The following is a 19,164-nucleotide window of genomic DNA, read 5'->3' as shown; positions in this document are numbered from 1 at the left end:
CATGTTGTGAAATTCAGAGAAATTAAGTTTTTTATTATTATTAATGTTGTTATTATTAATTCAATCATATTTTTTATTATTATCTTTAATTATTTTCTACATAATAATATGCGTTCATTATCACTGAACTAGTATATATTTGTTTAGGGGCCAGTTGAAGGACGCCTCCGAGTGCGGGAATTTCTCGATACATTGAAGACCTGTTGGTGACCTTCTGCTGTTGTTTTTTTTCTATGGTCGGGTTGTTGTCTCTTTGGCACATTCCCCATTTCCATTCTCAATTTTATGTACCAAGTCAGGAATATGACAGTTGCTATCCATTCGTTTGGTGCGTTTGAGATTTTGATTTTGCCATTTGATTATGGACTTTCCGTTTTGAATTTCCTTGGAGTTAAGTATTTTTGTGATTTTACTTTTTGTATCGTTATCATTAATTTTTTTTTATCGTTATTATCATTTTTTTTATCGTTATTATTCATTTGTATTTATCATTACCATCATGCGCATTATAATAACTGTCAAAATTATTATCTATTTATTTAATGTAGCATAAATAAAAGTCTAAACTACACTTGCATGTATCTTCAGACACCCATATAAAGCTTATTAAAATATAACCTATCTGAAATAACGCCATTCATATTGCTCATTCTTAAGAGTTATATGTTGCGTTTTGTATACTGTATTTGGTAGGTTTTTTTTTGCCACGGCTTTGTCGGTCTTTCATCGATCTTGGCATGAATATCAATTATATGGTCATTTTTATTAATATCCCTTTGCAAAAGTATAAATTATTCGAAATACTAAGGATTTTCTTATCCCAGACATAGATTACTTTGGCCGTATTTGGCACAACTTTTTGGAATTTTTGGTCCTCAATCCTTGTCAATTTCTTACTTGTTTGGCTTTCTAACTATTGTGATCTGATGAGTATTATGTAGACGAAAAGCGCGTCTGGTTGATCAAATTATAAGCCTAGTACCTTTGAGAACTATTTGGCTAATTATAGTTTTGGCATATTCCCTATCTTTTGTATGTTCTTATTAGCAATAACGTTTATCTGTAAGGTATTTGTTATTCGCATGAATATATATATTGCACTTTTGATATAGAAAGTGTTGTTAGGAATACTATTTTATGATTAAAATTGATAGATCTTTCTCAATTCACAAAACAAAAAATTTACACTGACTGTACCTTGATCATGTTATTTTTAACTGATTAGAAATACACTTACCATACTGCAGACATTTATAGCAGGGGAGTTATTGTAAAAAAATCTTATTCAAACTACAATAGTGATAATTTCTTGAAACATGTTTCAGCTCATAGGTGAAACGAAATATATATACATATACAACATACGTGACAATTTTTAGCTCCCTTAGGCATTTTAACATTGTGTTGCCTCTTTTTTATGGTATACATATATTTCATAACACATCCGCTTTATCCGTCTCTGTAGTAAAATCGTGGATTTAAAGGAGTTTATGTGTACACTACAAACCAGTAAAAGTATGAAATGCACACTTTATGTGCTCATCTGTTTTTCTATTTCATTCTATCAGTGTGAGTTGGTCTACGTTTACTCGATATTACTTGAATGTAACCTTAACCATGCTTTTGAGGCCTTTTATAGCGGACTATAGGGTATTGGCGTTGCTTCATATCTTATAATTTTTGTATTAACTGAATTTGTACTAAACCTTTATTATGAATTTACTGAAAAGTTTGAACTCAAAATGGCTCAAACAGTCATAACAAATTATAACGAAGTATGGACACATACGAAATGTATGGTCTGAATAATACTTTACTAAGTATGAACCTACTTGACCAAGTCTATACCTTAGTTGACTATGTTTGAACTATACTCTACCAACGTATGAACCTTATTCGACCATTAATTTTCTACTTTATCAACATTCAACAATAACAAAACCAACGTATTTAAAACCGCATTACTCCCCTTTGCTTTAATTATGTATTGATATTTTTTTTGTTAACAAATATGACCAATCAATTTTCATATAGTATCTATTGGTCAAATTTCTAACTATGGGAAACTAATCCTGAAACGAATATAGCCTTAATTAAAAAATATAAAAGAGGGATATAAATACGATTAGGTGGATGACTGTTGACTTTGTCGAGTTTACTTCATACTTGGTCTAATATTGTTAATATTGTTTATTGGTCGAGTTTTGCTCAGTTTTAGTCGAGTCTGATTTAGACTTGATCGAATATGTTTCAGACTTGGTAAAAAATCAGGACATTTGAGAACAAAGACCTTTTCTTGGTTGAAATGTTAACTATCCCCAACTGAACAAAATATAAGTGTTCCTTCTTTGTGCAATTATATTATATATAATTTGTTTCATGCTTTTAATCCTTAATATTTCTAGACAAAACATCGTGTTTTTGGCAAATATAGTCAATTTATCAGCTTGGAAATATTCAAATTCAGAAACTCAAAGTAGAAAGGCGAGACTAAATTAAAATTATTGTTAAGATTTTGTTATGTATATTATATTTTATTGTATGCAGAGATGTATTCGTGAACAAAAATATACAGTTATACGCGTACGTCAATCGAACAAAAATCAATCTGCCGAAAAAACCCAATAAGGATCATAATGTCTCATTGACCTTAACCCTTTGTTTCCCTTAATTATATCTTTCTCACATACACGTATGGTAATTTTTTCTAAAACAAAATAAAAAGGACAAACATGAAAACAAAAATGCAATACTGTGTGACAATTAGATGATCTTCTTTTCGCTCAAATAATACCTTTGTTTTTAAAATTAAGTGATGCAAAAGTAGCAATGGCGGAATTGACTCAATTTTTGGCGCAAACAAATATCGCCTTTTTATTATTGGGCAATTATGTCAATGTCTTATTTGCCTTTGATGTATGCAAAATTGTTCAAAAGGAAATTTATGAAATTGTACACGTTATGAAATTATAATGATTGTCATGAGAGAGAAATTGCGTTTTTTTTATAATAAGTTATGTGCTGATAAGAAAAAAAAATCTTTGTAATCTCTAGTTAATTATAGATCCTCCTAGAGGAGACCCATACTATTTTGGAACAACCGATTTATTCTGCATGACGAAGACCGGAAAGCGCGATGCACCATCCCGATACACAAAAGCTCTTAGTAATAGATGGATTATATACAAGGGACATTACTTTGAAAGATTAAGCAATGGCGATTTTACTACTAAAGGGTACTCACAAGAGTCTGGCAAGTGCAAAACTCACCGTGAAAGTACACCAGCTGGATATAGTTCTCTAAGCGTGGATTGTATTACACGCTGTACAAAGAACTATAAAAGAAAATATGGATCATACGGATGGTGGGGAAACAACTGCCATATATATGCAAACCGTATCTCCGAAATCCTGTGTAACAGAACAACGTGCCCATCCTGGTGTGTCTGATGAACTAAAATCAAAATTTCTCTGCACTGTTTTTGTTGATTTGATGGGAAAAACCATATCTTACCATGAATACATAACTAATTCATTCGTGAACAAATACTTAAAACTTTACTTTTGATTATTGTGAAACTTATGTCATATATCTATAATAAATATATGAAGCTATAATTTATTTGTGCAAACTTCATTTCTTATTTTCACCTTCAAATGTTGACTAAAATCTGATTTTTAATACCTGAAAACTACAGTTTACCCTGATATGTTTACCATGACCGTAATTATGTTGCCAGCGGAAATAACGTTTTAATGGAACCAAAATAAAAATGACATTTCTAAGCTGCGAGGACACTATTTGTAATGTACAAAAAATGTAAAACGAATAAGAAGATCCTGACTTTAGATAGGCCAATACAGTACATTGCGAGTTGAAGCGGGTATTTAAGAATGTTATAGCTTCTGTCTACTCAGGAAAGTGTTATCGGATCATCACATCTCTTATGATATTAAGCTTTATTTCGATGATTCTTGTAGGAAATATAAGCCACCTTCATCTAAATGATACCACAACAAATATCGGACAAACTTTATGACCATTCCCGCCAAATCATTTGTTTTCTTGTACTTTTTCATCTAATTGTTGGTGAATAATCAAACAATGACAAAAAAAGTTCCAAAAATAATCCTGTCCATTTAAAACTGCTAGGTCTACGGAAATCAATATACATTGTACAATTTCATTTTAAGATATTTCCTATTCACATCAGGATCACAAAGACACCTACAATAATTTAAATATTTTTTTAAAACAACACGTTATATAAACGTCATGCGTCCGAAGCGCTTATCTGGATTTACCATAATCAGGAACACTCAAAGTAAAATATTTGAAACCAAAGGAGTTATATGAAACGAAACAATTGAAGAGCTATATCACAAAATATAACTTGATAAAATGGCCATTTTCATCCAATGCCAACTTTATGTTAAGTTTGGTAAATATTAGCTGATTTAGATCTGATTTTAGATGTGCTTATTCCTATTTCACATGTTCACATGCTAAGCAATTTATTATAGAGATGTGAAACAGGTTTTTGAAAAAAACCACGGACTAAACACATTTTATAAGTTGGCTGACCCTTACGATATTTTTTGATTCAACTGACAGGAGACGTGTTTTCACTTTCTAAGATCTGAAACTACCAGATAAGTAGTCTAGTGCCCTGCCACGTCTTGTTTCTGTTCTTGTTATTCGTTTATTTTTAACTGTGTGTCGATCTGTTCAATTAAGGCCAGTGTAAATTCATTAAATAGTTAGACAAATCAAAATTAAGAAAATGTTCACACCGGTGTTTCGCCTTACAATGGATTAAACTTCTGTGGAAAATAATCTTGCCGAACGTTTTGAGGATGACCGGACATCGAAAAAACTAATATAACGTTTTTGACCACTTATTCCATATATATCTTTAAAGAACAATCAGAGGCTTCGGTGGCCTCTAAGTAGTTACTACTGTAATCACTAGTCAGTCAACACTGAGATTGTGAGTTCGAATCCCGCTCGCGCGGGTTCACTCGACCCTAATCTTAATTGACTAGGATTGTCAGTTTTCCTAATAAAGGTCGCTAGTTTTCCTCGAGCACTCTGGCTTCCTCCATCAATAAAAACTGTCCGCCACGAAATAGCCAAAAAAGCAGTGCTTAAAGGTGGCGTTTTTCAATCAATCAATCAAAGAACAAGCAACACAAATCAAACATATGACTTACCCTTATGCCTACTATGTTATTCTCTTGTAATTTCTAACATAAATATAAAGCATTTATTTAACCTTTTGTGCATGCAACAGGACAACAAAAATATTAACAACTATTTTAACAAATTACAAGTGTGGCTTAAAATATCTACTTAAAGTCCAGCAAGTTAAGTTTCAATGATGACGTATTTGTGCTCCTTAATTTGTTCTCAGTTTATCACGTTTGTCGTTCGATTTATAAACCAATATCACACCAATAGAAGCAATTATTCTTCAAGTAAAAGTCCTTAAGCCTAATAATCCAGTATATTGAACACAAAATAGAGGATATTTCTACTCTCTGACGACGGGTGTCGATAGGGAAAGAGAAACATGTAAAACTTAACGTGTTTCCTGCCAATGGGGTTCGTGTTTATACAAATTAATTATTTTTGGAAATTTTCAGTAGTGATGTTTGGATTTTTGTTGTTTTTAATTTCATTTTTAAATGCCCAAATAAAGGGTGGAAAATATTTGCAAGCAAAAAGCAAATGTATAAAGACATTTGCAAAACTCTTTTCTGTTGTCTTCAATTCAAATTGATATTCCTTTATAAATTGGCACGAACATATTCAACCCAAAAAATTGCCTTCATATATGACAGTAATTTTTGAGTCAAAAACAATGTACACTTCTTATATGTAGTGTCAAAAGAAACATGTAAACCTATGATACTAACCAACACCAATGTACGTACCATTCACTAAACACAAATATTCATATTTGTACTAAAAAGTATTTCGAGCATTATTATTTAAAGTTATTCTCAATTAAAATTTAACATTCACAGCAGTTACTTTTTTAGAATAATTTGTGAAAATCTGCAGTTTAACCGGAGACATTATATTTCTATGTGACTATTGCAGAATGAGAAAAAAAAACCGCTTGAAAATAAATGACAGTTTACACATGCGTTTATTTTCGATTCCAAAGTGGTGATTACCTTATGCAAATAAGAAGATGTGGAATGATTGATTATAAGACAACTTTCCACCATGGACAAAATCACGTAGAATTTAGTAATTTAGGACGGCCTTCAACAATGCGAAATCCCCACTCGAAGATAAAACGATTCTGTCGAGAATACATAACAATAAACAATTTAGAAAATATGATAGACATCTACAAACGAAAAACAGGTTCCTAACTTGGTATATGTATGACTGAATGTTGCATGGTTTATATTCATCCTTTTTATTATCTTATCTTAACATAAACATATCATTTGGTGTTCAGAAGAGGGATGAAAGATACCAGAGGGACAGTCAAACTCATAAATCGACAATAAACTGACAACGCCATGGCTAAAAATGAAAAGGACAAACAGACAAACAATAATGGTGCTCAAAACAAATAATGGTGCTCAACCTTCACAGTAGCCTGGAACAGGTTGACATTCGAGCAAACTTTAAAAATCGGTTGAAAAGGCCTTAACCCATCAGACTGATACAGAGCAATACAAACAACTGACAAAAGACAAAAGACACAAAATACAGAGCTGGTTGTACTTGTAATTACTATAAATAGTAACCTATTTTCAGCCAATCAAAACTGGATAAATAAAAAAAGATGAAAATTTGCACTTCCTGATACTAAATATCGATCCAGTAGGATGAGTTACATAAAAACTGCATCATATCCATATTTGTGTAGCATCTGTATTCCCATTACTTGATGTATTTAATAGCAGCATTCTAAATCAACTGTATTCTGAACGTCATCATGAAAATAACACTCACGGTAAGAAAATATAAGTATTTTGTCTTAATTAAAAAAGTTATTTTTTTTTATCATAATTATAGTCTTCTTTTTGTGTCAATAAATTGAAAACATTATGTAAAATATTTTCATGCGTCCAAAGCGCTTTTCTGGATTTACCTTCATCGGGAACGCACAAAGCCAAACATTTAAATCCGAGGATGTATAAGTACCGAAACCGTTGAAAAGCTACATGACAAAAATACCTAAAATAAATAGCCAAATGCATCTAAAAGTCAGCTTTGCCTACGGGAGTTGAAACCTTAGTTTCTTAATAATTTGAAAATTTATAAACGTACACTTTTAGAAAAGTTTGTTAAATCATGTCAGTTCCGAAGTACTGAATACTGAGCTGATGATACCCTGCGGGTCTGATAGGCCACCAGCAGAGGTATCAACCCAGTGATGTAAAAAATTGAAAACAACACGTATAATAATTCCATGCGTCTGAAGCGCTTTTCTGGATTTACCTTCATCAGGAACGCGCAAAGCCAAACATTGAAATCCGAGGATGTATAAGTACTGAAACCGTTAAAAAGCTACATGACAAAAATACCTAAAATAAATAGCCAAATGCATCTAAAAGTCAACTTTACCTACGGGAGTTGAAACCTTAGTTTCTTAATAATTTCAAAAGTTATAAACGGACACTTTTAGAAAGGTTTGTTAAATCATGTCAGTACCGAAGTACAAACTACTGAGCTGATGATACCATCGGGGCCTGATAGTCCACCAGCACAGGTATCGACCCAGTGATGTAAAAAATTGAAAACAACACGTTTTATAATCCCATGCGTCTGAAGTGCTTTTCTGGATTTACCTTCATCAAGAACGCTCAAAGCCAAACATTTGAAATCCGAGGATGTATAAGTACAGAAACCGTTGAAGAGCTATAGTAATTATGACATGTAGCTACCTAATTAAAATCATCACCATAACTTAATTTACATGAGCACTAGGACGGGTGTCACATGTCAACCCGCTAGTATACTCACTTCCCTTCCGAGTCAAATGAAACCAACCCGGGTTTGTGACGCGTTTGTAGTTCCGTTTAATCTTTTGTTTGATATTGTAGTAAGAGAAACATTGAATATGATAGTTGTATTCCATTTGTTAGATGTGTTTGTCTTTTGATTTCTTTATTTTATATAAGACTTTCCTTTCTAATTTAACTTTCATTGAGGTCGGTATTTTGTTATGTCACTTTCTAATTAGCTCATACTCAGCTTTGGACATGATGAACCAGTTTTCAGTAACTGAAGGCACCCCTTGGTCAATTATTATGTCCATTTTTGGTGTGCTATCTTCTTTTTTGCATTTAGTGCTGATATGTTGAAATAGCTCCAACGTAAATGATGTTTCCTTTTGTATTATTGTATTGTTATACCACCGTCCCATGATTGGGTTTGCTTAAATAAACATCAATATTCTAAACTAGCCACATTCTGTATGCGTGTGTCCTGATCACACATCTTATAGTTTAGAATACTAGTACATCGTTAGTTGCTGTCGGTCACAATTGTTTTAGAAAACACCAATACTGTTATTCTTCAATTTGAAGATAATTATCTTCGTGCAGAAATTGAAAAGATCTTGTACATTGTTAACGAAAAAAATGTCACGTTCCCGGATAATGTTAGTCTGATTATTGTGAACTAAGTTTCAATATTACTAGTATTGATACATGAAATGTATTCTGCTGATTGTTATAAGATAGAAAAAAATAACTTGAAAAAGCTTCGGTTTTACAAAAACGAGGATCAAAGAAAACGAATTTCCTCATCAATCAATATCTATTAGAGATGTCAACTTGGTGAAAAGTTTCTATAAGAGTTCTATTTTGGTTTACGGAGGGATGTAAAAAAAAATCTTCAAAATTGAAACACACTTTTACACATTTTACACTAAGTGGGTCACTGTCACATGGACTTTAAACCCTAAATACTTTATCATTTTTGGAAAATAATGAAAATAATTATATATGATGGTACACAGCTAATTAGCTGAACATATAATTCAAACATAGAATAATTTGATTAACACTTATCGAAACAACGATTAAAAAGTCAAACCAAACTAAACATTCATAGAGAAACACCCTGACAATGGCGTGATATTAAGAAATCAAAATTAGTCAATGTTCAACAGAAATAACATGAATAAGATATTATCATTTGAGAATTACTCGAGTAACCGAATACGCATCCCTTACATTTATAAATACAAATTCCTACGTATTTTTGCTGTTGATTGTACAGTTTAATTATTAGTCCCTTCCACTAAGGGCGGGATCCATCCATTGTTAGCAAGGGTTTTCAACCAAGGATAATGGCATGGTAAATGGGGCGGGGTCCAATTAAAATCATTGATCGTAAACCCCCCTCAACCGGATTTGACCCTGCTTCATTATAACAATTTCATTCAAATGATTCTAATAACCGATTCATCTTATTGTTTTCCTTCAGCTGATTGAAATTCGTACTGAAGAACTATATAATTTTAATTGAAAGTTTCAAATTTGTATTTGATAGCATGGAATTATAATCTTGTAGCTTGAAATTTCTTTTCAAACCGATTAATCGTCTATGTCATATATTCTGCCATATATTGCTGTTAAAAAATATTAAAAATTATTGTAAATTAAGGAATGTATCTCCCTCATGCAAAGCTCTGATTCCTTTCACGGATTTGGCTATACTTTTTGGAACTTTTGGATTATAGCTCTTTATCTTTTATATAAGCTTTGGATTTTACATATTTTGGCCGCCAGCATCACTGAAGAGACATGTATTGTCGAAATGCGCATCTGGTGCAGAAAAATTGGTACCGTTCATGTTATTCAAGAGACATTTATTTGTTCTTTTTCAAACGTTTCATTTAATTGGGTAAAATCAAAATACATAACTAACAGTATGTGGTTCTTAATAAATAATTTGTTATTATAACATACTGTGTACATTGTAAACGCATTACATTATGTATTGTTATTCCTAAATGTTAATTGATAATATTTTTATGCAGATAATTGTCTTGGTGTTAGCCGTACTAATAACGAACTGCGATGGTTGGTGGAATGGTAAACTAAGGGGTTACAAATGCAATGGTAATCATTTATATTATATGTCGATATTTGACTCATTACAAATAAAATTATATTTCATTATTTGTTATATCAATAATTTGTCATGAGTAAAGTGAATTCAACTTAGCCATACTGTTTAAAACACATTTAATATCTTTTAAAACGATCCATGAAATGTTATTTAGTCAAAAGCAAATGTATTTGAAGGGATTTAATATATGATACCGTTAACACTACGTCCACTTGTATTTTTGTCCATCTGATGATTTAAGCCTTTTTCAACTGATTTTTATAGTTCGTTCTTATGGTGTGCTGTTAAACCACTGTTCCAGCTGTTTAGAGGGAATGTTGGGATCCCGCTAACATGTTTAACCTCGCCACATTATGTATGTATGTGCCTGTCCCAAGTCAGGAGCCTGTAATTCAGTGGATGTCGTTTGTTCATGTGTTACATATTTGTTTTTCGTTCATTTTTGTTTATATAAATTAGGCCGTTAGTTTTCGCGTTTGAATTGTTTTACATTGTCATTTTGGAGACTTTTATAGCTGACTATGTGGTATGGGCTTTGCTCATTGTTGAAGGCCGTACGTTGACATATAGTTTTTAATTTCTGTGTCATTTTTGTCTATGTGGAGAGTTGTCTCATTGACCATCACACAACATCTTCTTTTTTATATATACTAACTGCTAATTGTTATTGATGTTGCTCCACTTAACTCCACTTAACAAGGATCAGCCATGTATCGTCCCTTTCCGATGGACCATCATCTTTTTTTAACACCATACTCACCAATTGCGTCAAAGAGGAGTAGAAAATTCAGTCCCTTATATTTCATCTTCGGAACGAAGATCAAATAAGGATTCGATGTATATGCAGTCCGGTGTTCTAACCACTAAACCACGACTTCTTTTTGATTATCTGATATTCCGACTAATTTTAACATGTACATGCTTCAATTTACATTTTTTGAAATATAACTAATTAAAAAAACCAGCCTATAATCAAACATTAATAATGGCTGCAAGATTTGATTTGCGCTTATACTTATAGCTGGAAAAGCCCGTGATATACCAAATAAAGGATAAATGAACAAGGAAATTAGGTTATGATGTTGGCACGACAAATATAACATATGCATGTATGTGAAGTGCTGATCACTGACACAGATTTTTTACAACTATCATCCAAATCAGGAGTAAGCCCATAAACCAACAATCTGGTATCCAATTATAATCCAGGAATATTTCGTCCATTGGAAGCTGCGGATGGATTTATTGGCAGACGAAAATTCAAAATCAGAAAATTTAAAATCAGAAAATTCAAAATAAGAAAATGAGTGTTGAACGTGCTAATTAAACAAATCTTGTAGGCAAATTTAATCATTGTTAGGATCGGTACTCAATTATATCCCATCAATCAATTGTCTGTTCTTCATATCCCATTTTATACTTCATTGAAAGATAGTATGAAAATAAAACATAAACGTTACCAATTTTCTGCACCAGATGTGCATTTCGACAACCAATGTATCTTCAGTGATGCGCGCTCATGGCCACAATTATTGAAAATCCAAAACATATTAAAAGGATGAAGAGCTATAAACAACAACAAAATGGCAAAAAAGTATAGCCAAAGCCGGGCAAGTAATCAGAGCGTTGCATGAGGAAGATACATTCCTTAATACTAATTGATTTAAAAAATGTCGGAACAGCAAATCTTTATAACAAAATACATGTCTGATTATGAATGGACAAAAGATATGTTGAAAGCAAAAACTGCAATAATGTACCTGCCTTAGAACACCACTAAGAATCATTATAAGGGGAAGCTTTACAAACAATAATATGACAGCTCATTACAAAAATATCCAATGTAATTCATCGACGTCATCTTCAACCAACGTCTATCCCTCATCTTCGTTTAATTTCTTTATAACGTACACTTATCTTCACTTATAGACTAACAGGAAATAGTGAACACAAAAACAAAAATGTATAAAGCATAAGTGGATATTTGATAATACCAAAAGAAAAAAGAGGAAAATTATGATATCGTGCAAGTTTATTTGTTTACAATTGTCATATCATGGTTTGGAAATCTCAATTTGTTTTTGTACATACATGTACAATAATATAGGAATATATATGAACATGTTAAAAACATTGTAGAAAACTAACGACAGCCATCTCTTATAACTTGTAGAACCCTCTGGAGGAGAGCCATACTATTTTGGAACAACAGATTTATCCTGCATGGGAAAACGAAAGGCACCATCAAGAAGCACTAGATCTCATAAACACAGGTGGATTCTATACAAAGGATATTACTTTGAAAGATTAAACAAGAACGATGTTTATAATCGTGGATTCTCTACGAACTCTGACAAGTGTTCAACCAGACGTGAAAGTAGACCAGCTGGATATAGTTCTCTAAGCGTTGATTGTATCATGAAATGTACAAATAGTTATGAAAGAAAATACGGATCATATAGAAGACGAGTAAATGATGGGCGTCATTTTGCAAACCGTCTCTCAGATATATTGTGTACGAGAAAAACATGCCCTTCATGGTGTTAAATTATTATCTGGCTTCAACAATTTTTTACTGTATTTTCTATGAAAGTACAGATGCATATTATCTATGTTGATAATATATATGAAAAATCGAATTTAAATAAAGATTACTTTACTTTATTTTTTTTTATTCTTGCTTGTCTCTTAATATCACGGGTCTGAAGCCATTTTGATCTTCTTTGTTACTTATTTGTTTGTTTTTTTAGTGATTAGGATTATAGCACAATGTTGACTGCTGTATTATTGACATTTTTACCTTTTATGTCTGTTTGTTTAGTTCACGTCTCGTTGTCAATATAATGAAATTTGATGCGACTGTCGTACAACACCTTAAGTCAATGATAAATATACCGCCAACATTACACAACGGGAATACAATACGAATAAACGGAAGAACACCAAAGACAGAAAAATACATAAATAAATAATATTAAAGTACATGTCGACATGTTAACCACAGATAAACAACGAATTACTCAAATTAATTAAGGACAGTACACAAAAATAGCTTCATAGAATTACGAACCGTGTATCTATAAAACGAATGAATCAATGTTACAAAACATAACGTTACAGGTAATTTGCTAAAAATTGGCAAAAAAACAAAATTAGGTTTCTAATTATGTTATTTGATTATTTCATAACAATTACACGAATATTAATATAGAATTTTGTTAGTAATAGTGCAACCAACTATGTCATACCCTCTTCCAAATCAAACTGCAAAACAAATAAATCCAGTGCACACAGCTTCCCTAAACCAAAATCCAAGAAATGAACTGGGTGATTAACCATCTGTACCCTCACATACGAAAAAAAAACCAAAAAAGAATCTACAAACGATAAGACACAAAACAATATACTATCATAATTACAAATAAAAATTTGTAACTAGATACAGAAACGCTGGATAAAAAAAGCCGAGACACGTCTTATAGCAATGCGAATTCAAACTTAGTTAAATAGTCCTATTCGGAAATAGGTCACGTTTGGCACTTAAAAAACTAGACGACATAAATGATAAATCACAATATAAGACGCGAAACATCCTCGTTTGGTTTGAACACAGCAATATTAGAACTTCATATTTGTTTTGAAATTGTCTATTCCAACAACTTAACAGACAATTGAACAGCATACTAGATGATTACATTATTCATTACCCTTCGGTAGCAACTGATATACATTATTCACTGATACTTCATGGGTACATGAAGAGATCCCATTAAATTCATAAAATGCACATTACAAGTCAAGAATATATATTTCATTTGTTTTCTATCCATTAGTCATGTTCTTTGATAAAGTCCTACGTTTGTCTTTTTGTCAGTTTATAGACAATTTCCTTTTTGATTTACCTTGTAGTTTGTTTTCTTTTTGTTTCGCTTTCTGTGTCTAGTGTTTTGGGTACAGTTGCTTGTTTCTATATGCTAAATTTGTTTTCTGTTTTCATTTGACTTGATTGCCCCCTTGCCTACTTTTTGGTACAGTTATGGAGTAACAGTAATGTATTTGAAGAGTTGTCGCCTTCAATTAGGATTTATAGGGTTGTAATACTGTTACTGCTTTTTAAATGCAAAACTCTTAAAATTTTCAAAATAAAACATTCAAAAAGTAAAATCACAAAAATACTGAACTCCGAAGAAAATTCAATCGGAAAGTCCCTAATTCCATGGCAAAATCAAATGACAAAACCTATCAAACGAATGGACATCGACTGTCATATTCCTGACGTAGAACAGACATTTTCAAATCTAGAAAATGGTAGACTGAACCTGGTTTTATAGCGCTAAACCTCTCACTTTACGACAGTTTGGAATGGGAAATACTTAAAAAAAATTGTAGAAAAGTTAGTATTGTAACGGAGGGGGTCGGTGACGACACCGCCCGGGACGTGTAGTGGCCAGTACTTCGCCCTTATTCTATTCTACCATTGGGATACCTGATATCAGATTATGGCTGAACAACAGACAATAAATCAAATGAAAACTATATTTTATTCACAAATGTACAGTAATTGCATGAATATTAAACAAAGTCGGAAATAAACAGGAGTCAGAAAACTTTCTAAACTGAAGTTAAAAAATAAAGTAATTTCAAATGTAAAAATGCAAAATAGAGTGTTCCCAGAGTTAGTCTTTTAAGTAAAATAAAGTAAAGGAGAAGGTCCGGTAAGGACCGATTTTGGCCTCAAATTTCAGGTTCATGTAACGAAAGATGTTGACCACTTTTTAAACACTTAAGTGTCTATTTTAATTGATTCAATTAATTTATGTGAAAGATTTTAACTAATTTAGTCATTAAAAACGCTCCGATTCAAGCTCAAATATGAAAAATCTACCAAATATGCTGAAAAATGTCTCTTTTCAGATGTTTTCTGGTCAAAAATGAAAGTGGCCGCATCGGTGTTCATCCTCAACCTTTATATATATGTTATGTATTATCATCAAATACAACTTTCATATAAATATTTTAGATGAACACGAATGCGGCCACTTTCGTTTCACACGGAAACCGTCTAAAGTTTAACCAAAATGCTAGAATTGTGAAGATTTCAGTAATTTAGCATGACTAACTGGTGCTAGTACTCGATGTATGTACAACGTATTGTCAAAAACAGCCTATATTTATGTAGGAGAAGCATTCTACTGTCCAATAAATAACTAAAAGTAAACATTTTAACAATTTTGTAAAACTGCTATATTTTTGGGCCAAAAAGAGGTCTTACTAGACCTACTCCTTTGCTTCGCGTTGTGTTTTAATTTGTAAAATTTCACCAAAAGGGGGTGACCAACTCTGGCGAACTGCACCGAAGTGGTGGCTAACTCTGGACTCGAGTGGTACTAATTTTAGTTCCGGCGAGTATTTGGAGGCCTGTGCAAGGCCGACTCCGACTGAATATCAAATGATATCCTAAACTTGTCATTAAACAGGCTAACTTTTACATAAAAGGTACTGAAGAAAAGTTAAATAAATGAATATTCTTAAAACAATATTAAAACAACAAAGGTTAAATACTAAAACAGTTAAATTAACCTTCTTTACTTTTATCCTACTATATTTAAATCAAATTAAACCTAAAATAAACATTTAAATACTAAATAATTAATCTGTCCAAATTAAGGGGAATTAACCTAGGCATATCAAGGCACATCTATTACAGTATCTTAATTAGAAGGATGAAAGAGTCTTAGATTGCAGTCAAATGGATCTGATTTGTTTAACTATTCAATTCTTATTCATGCCGCCTCTAGAACCACAATTACCTAAATCTTTTATCAAGCAGCTTTGAGGTGATTTATTCGAGGCTGTATATGCGTGGACTACAGCATATCTGTCATGAAGGTAAAACATGATCTTTAATGACTAGTGTAGCATGTGTTTAAAAGACCTATTTTCTTTATCCCGATTTATATCACAACCTTACATCTTTCATTCATTTGGGAAAAAAGTATCTACGTATTCTTCCTTCTGATTAACAATTGTCTAGCATAGTCCTCGACAAATGTAAACACGTGATAATTTTTATCACTATATAAAAACCAAAGAATAATAATGGAACTAATACGTCTTACCCTTTGTTCATTGAGATGAGATTGGCACTTCGTTTTATTTAAACTACATTAAATTGTAATAAAACAGTACAGAAAAATATGAAACAAAGATAGGATTTAAATTGAACGGTTGTTATACCATGGATAACAAATTTATAATTACAAATGGGGAGAAGATATACAAATTAATTTGCCATAAACGCTATATCGACTTAATTAAAATGCATTGCCAATAAAAACAACTGCAAAAGATAGCTAGTAAGCGATGACTTACGGCAAATTAATGTACAGTTGCGGAAATAAGTCAATTTTGGTAGAAAATCTTTAAATGTATTTGAATGTCATTTTTACATTCACTTCAATTTTACTAATGCTCTGTGCACTTATTTCCCAATTAACGTAACAGTGCAGAAATGTTAAGTTATATCAGCTAAATTATGCATTACTCTTCCGGAGAAACAGATTTCACCTCACAGTAAATTAAGTTTTTTTTCTTCTATTTTGTTTTATTATATTTCATCGTAGTAACGTACAAAACAGACATATATGTTCTGAATTTGAAGGACCTTTTTTGTAATCTTTGTTTTTCATCTCAGCAATATGCTTTATTGAATCCAAAAAAACAACAAACGTAATTAGAATATCGAAAGAGGAAAAATCATTTACAGATTTCTTTCGGATCGTAGAAATTTAATTCTGTTTTTTTGGGGGTATATTGGGGGACTGTGGTGATTTATTCAAAGTGTACTATGTAACGTTTTGCTATTGTATTTGTGCAATTTAGTTTTCATTATTGGCCACAATAATGTCTGTTACCGTACAAAAAGTGTTTTATTAACTACATTTTTGTACTTGGTAATTCTTCTCTTTGTTTTATTTAGTTTTATGCAACATTGAAAGTCACATAAATCACGCATGTGTATATACCATAATGTGTAGTATTTTGAATTTGTGAAGAAAATATCAAACTATTAATTGACAAACAAACGAATATTACAAAAAGATCTATTTCCAAGGAGCAAAACTAACATAGGTAATAGGTAAAATGTCCAAAGTTAGGGTACAGCAGACAACATTGTGTTACAATTTTAATAACTATAAAAACAATATACTGTCACTATGAAAAGTATTTTTTTACATGGTAAAAAGGAATAAATGCAATAATTTCTATGGCATAATATAAGGTGAATGACAAAGCGTAACTCGTTGATGCAGTACATAAAACAGATGTTTGGTTTAAAATTCCGACCTACAGGTATCACATTTTATTTATGTTATTTTTAACGACATTTGTTAATAAGTAATGATAAAAATGGACATTTGAAATCCGAAGATGTATAAGTACCGAACCCGTCGATGAGCTATATGACAAAAAATACATAAAATAAATAGCCAAATGGTAAATAGACCAATTTGAATCATTTTCAAAAACCTATTCCTTAATGTAGTAGTAGGTATAACATATATTGCAAGTCTGAACGTACAAAATAAACAATAATAAACATATTCAGATCAACACATATAAGAAATATCCAAAACAAATAATGATCATCGTCATATAAGACCCAAAGAAAAACAATGAGTCTAATAATTCAACTATGTCGTCCTTGGTAACATTTATTTTCTTTTTGGAATCAGCTTGTTCTGCATATTTCAACTTCTTGTTCAATATCCATTCTGTTATACCTTTCAGTGGTGACCAAATATCATCAGTTTTCTTTTTATAATGGTATTTAATAGTTAGTGTTGTACCGTACAGAATTACTCCACTGACTGTGATAATCACAATCATAATAATAAGTAAAGTGCACATCGGATTCGAGGTAGCTGGTACTGAGGCTGAAGCAAGAGTAAGAAAAATAGCATATGACAACAACAATGTGATTGCTAGGCCTATACGTTCTCCTGTTTCAACTGGAACGATGAACACCAATGGGTTCAAAAATCCAAACAAAAATGTAGGAAAAACTACCATTATTGTATAATAGAGTGGCTGACGTTTAATTTCTACTGTAACGTAAAAAACACTGTGTTCTTGAGAATTGTTGACTGTCGAAGTGCACTTTTCCAAGTTCCAGTCCGAATTGGGAGTGAGATGCATCAAAAGACATACATCAACTATTTTTGTTAATGAAAGATGTTTTTTGTCCACTCCCCATGGAACTATTTCAAGAGTACATATTTGTCTATCAAACGGAAATTTAGAAATATCTGGGGTACATTTGACATCTGCTACTGTCCCTGGACTATACCTTATATATCCACTACTGTTCACAGATACAGGAAATTTCGTACTGTCACCAATTATTTCAATTTTGTCAACTCGATTTATAAGAACCAACGGTGGTAGCCATATATCGTTTGGGTCAATCATTAACAAACTCAAATTTCCTTTTAAAGACGGAGTCCACTCTAGACGTGTATCATGCCAGATTAGATGGAAACATCCTGTAAGAGATATGCTCTCCTCGACTGCTCTGAAAAAGTTAATAGATACCATTAGAAAACTTATACCTATGTGTAATGTCTCTGTTGATGGTGTAGGCATCACCTCTTTTGTATAATTCGTCATCAGGTCTTTGTATAGTATCTGAACATCAGTGATTGTCTGAGCTTGAACATTAACTAAGAGCATAACATAGAAAAGTAAAATCCACTTCATACCGAAATAAGCGCAATACATAATATTCTCTCTCAAAAATTTCATCGAATATGAGTGTGTTATTTCTGAAAGAATCATGAATGTTTCGAATAGGAATTCACAGTCCATTACAAATCTATACAAATACATCAATTAATGGAACGTAACGTTTGTATAAATAAGTTTTTTGGTTCAATATCGAGTCAATCATACTAAAGATAGACAAATTGTAATGTAAACACTGCTAATGAAATTGTATTGTTTGAAAATAATTTTTTCGTTAAATTCTTTTTTTTTTAATCGGCTTAAATGAT

General features: G+C 31.9%; 2 protein-coding genes across 2 annotated transcripts; one reads left to right on the top strand and one right to left on the bottom strand.

The window, feature by feature from the left end:
- The first annotated feature begins 6,848 nt into the window (after positions 1 to 6,848).
- On the top strand, positions 6,849 to 12,775 carry LOC139499949 (uncharacterized). Its single transcript, XM_071288612.1, has 3 exons — positions 6,849 to 6,980; positions 10,020 to 10,101; positions 12,285 to 12,775. The coding sequence occupies exons 1-3, from the start codon at positions 6,963 to 6,965 to the stop codon at positions 12,656 to 12,658; spliced, it is 474 nt and encodes a 157-aa protein (XP_071144713.1). The 5' UTR covers positions 6,849 to 6,962; the 3' UTR covers positions 12,659 to 12,775.
- Positions 12,776 to 17,716: 4,941 nt separating this feature from the next.
- LOC139500347 (acetylcholine receptor subunit beta-type unc-29-like) lies at positions 17,717 to 18,781 on the bottom strand. Its single transcript, XM_071289091.1, has one exon. The coding sequence runs from the start codon at positions 18,779 to 18,781 to the stop codon at positions 17,717 to 17,719; it is 1,065 nt and encodes a 354-aa protein (XP_071145192.1).
- Positions 18,782 to 19,164: the final 383 nt, after the last annotated feature.

The sequence above is a fragment of the Mytilus edulis genome, chromosome 13 (genome assembly GCF_963676685.1).
Source record: "Mytilus edulis chromosome 13, xbMytEdul2.2, whole genome shotgun sequence".
NCBI lineage: Eukaryota > Metazoa > Mollusca > Bivalvia > Mytilida > Mytilidae > Mytilus > Mytilus edulis.
Note: the sequence above shows the minus strand (reverse complement) of the source record. Positions and strands in the feature narration are given on the sequence as shown.

Coding starts and splice junctions, on each gene's coding strand:
- LOC139500347 (XM_071289091.1), bottom strand. CDS start 18,781: ATGACGAATTATACAAAAGAGGTGATGCCTACACCATCAACAGAGACA.
- LOC139499949 (XM_071288612.1), top strand. Junction 10,102..12,284: donor AAGGGGTTACAAATGCAATG/GTAATCATTTAT, acceptor TATAACTTGTAG/AACCCTCTGGAGGAGAGCCA.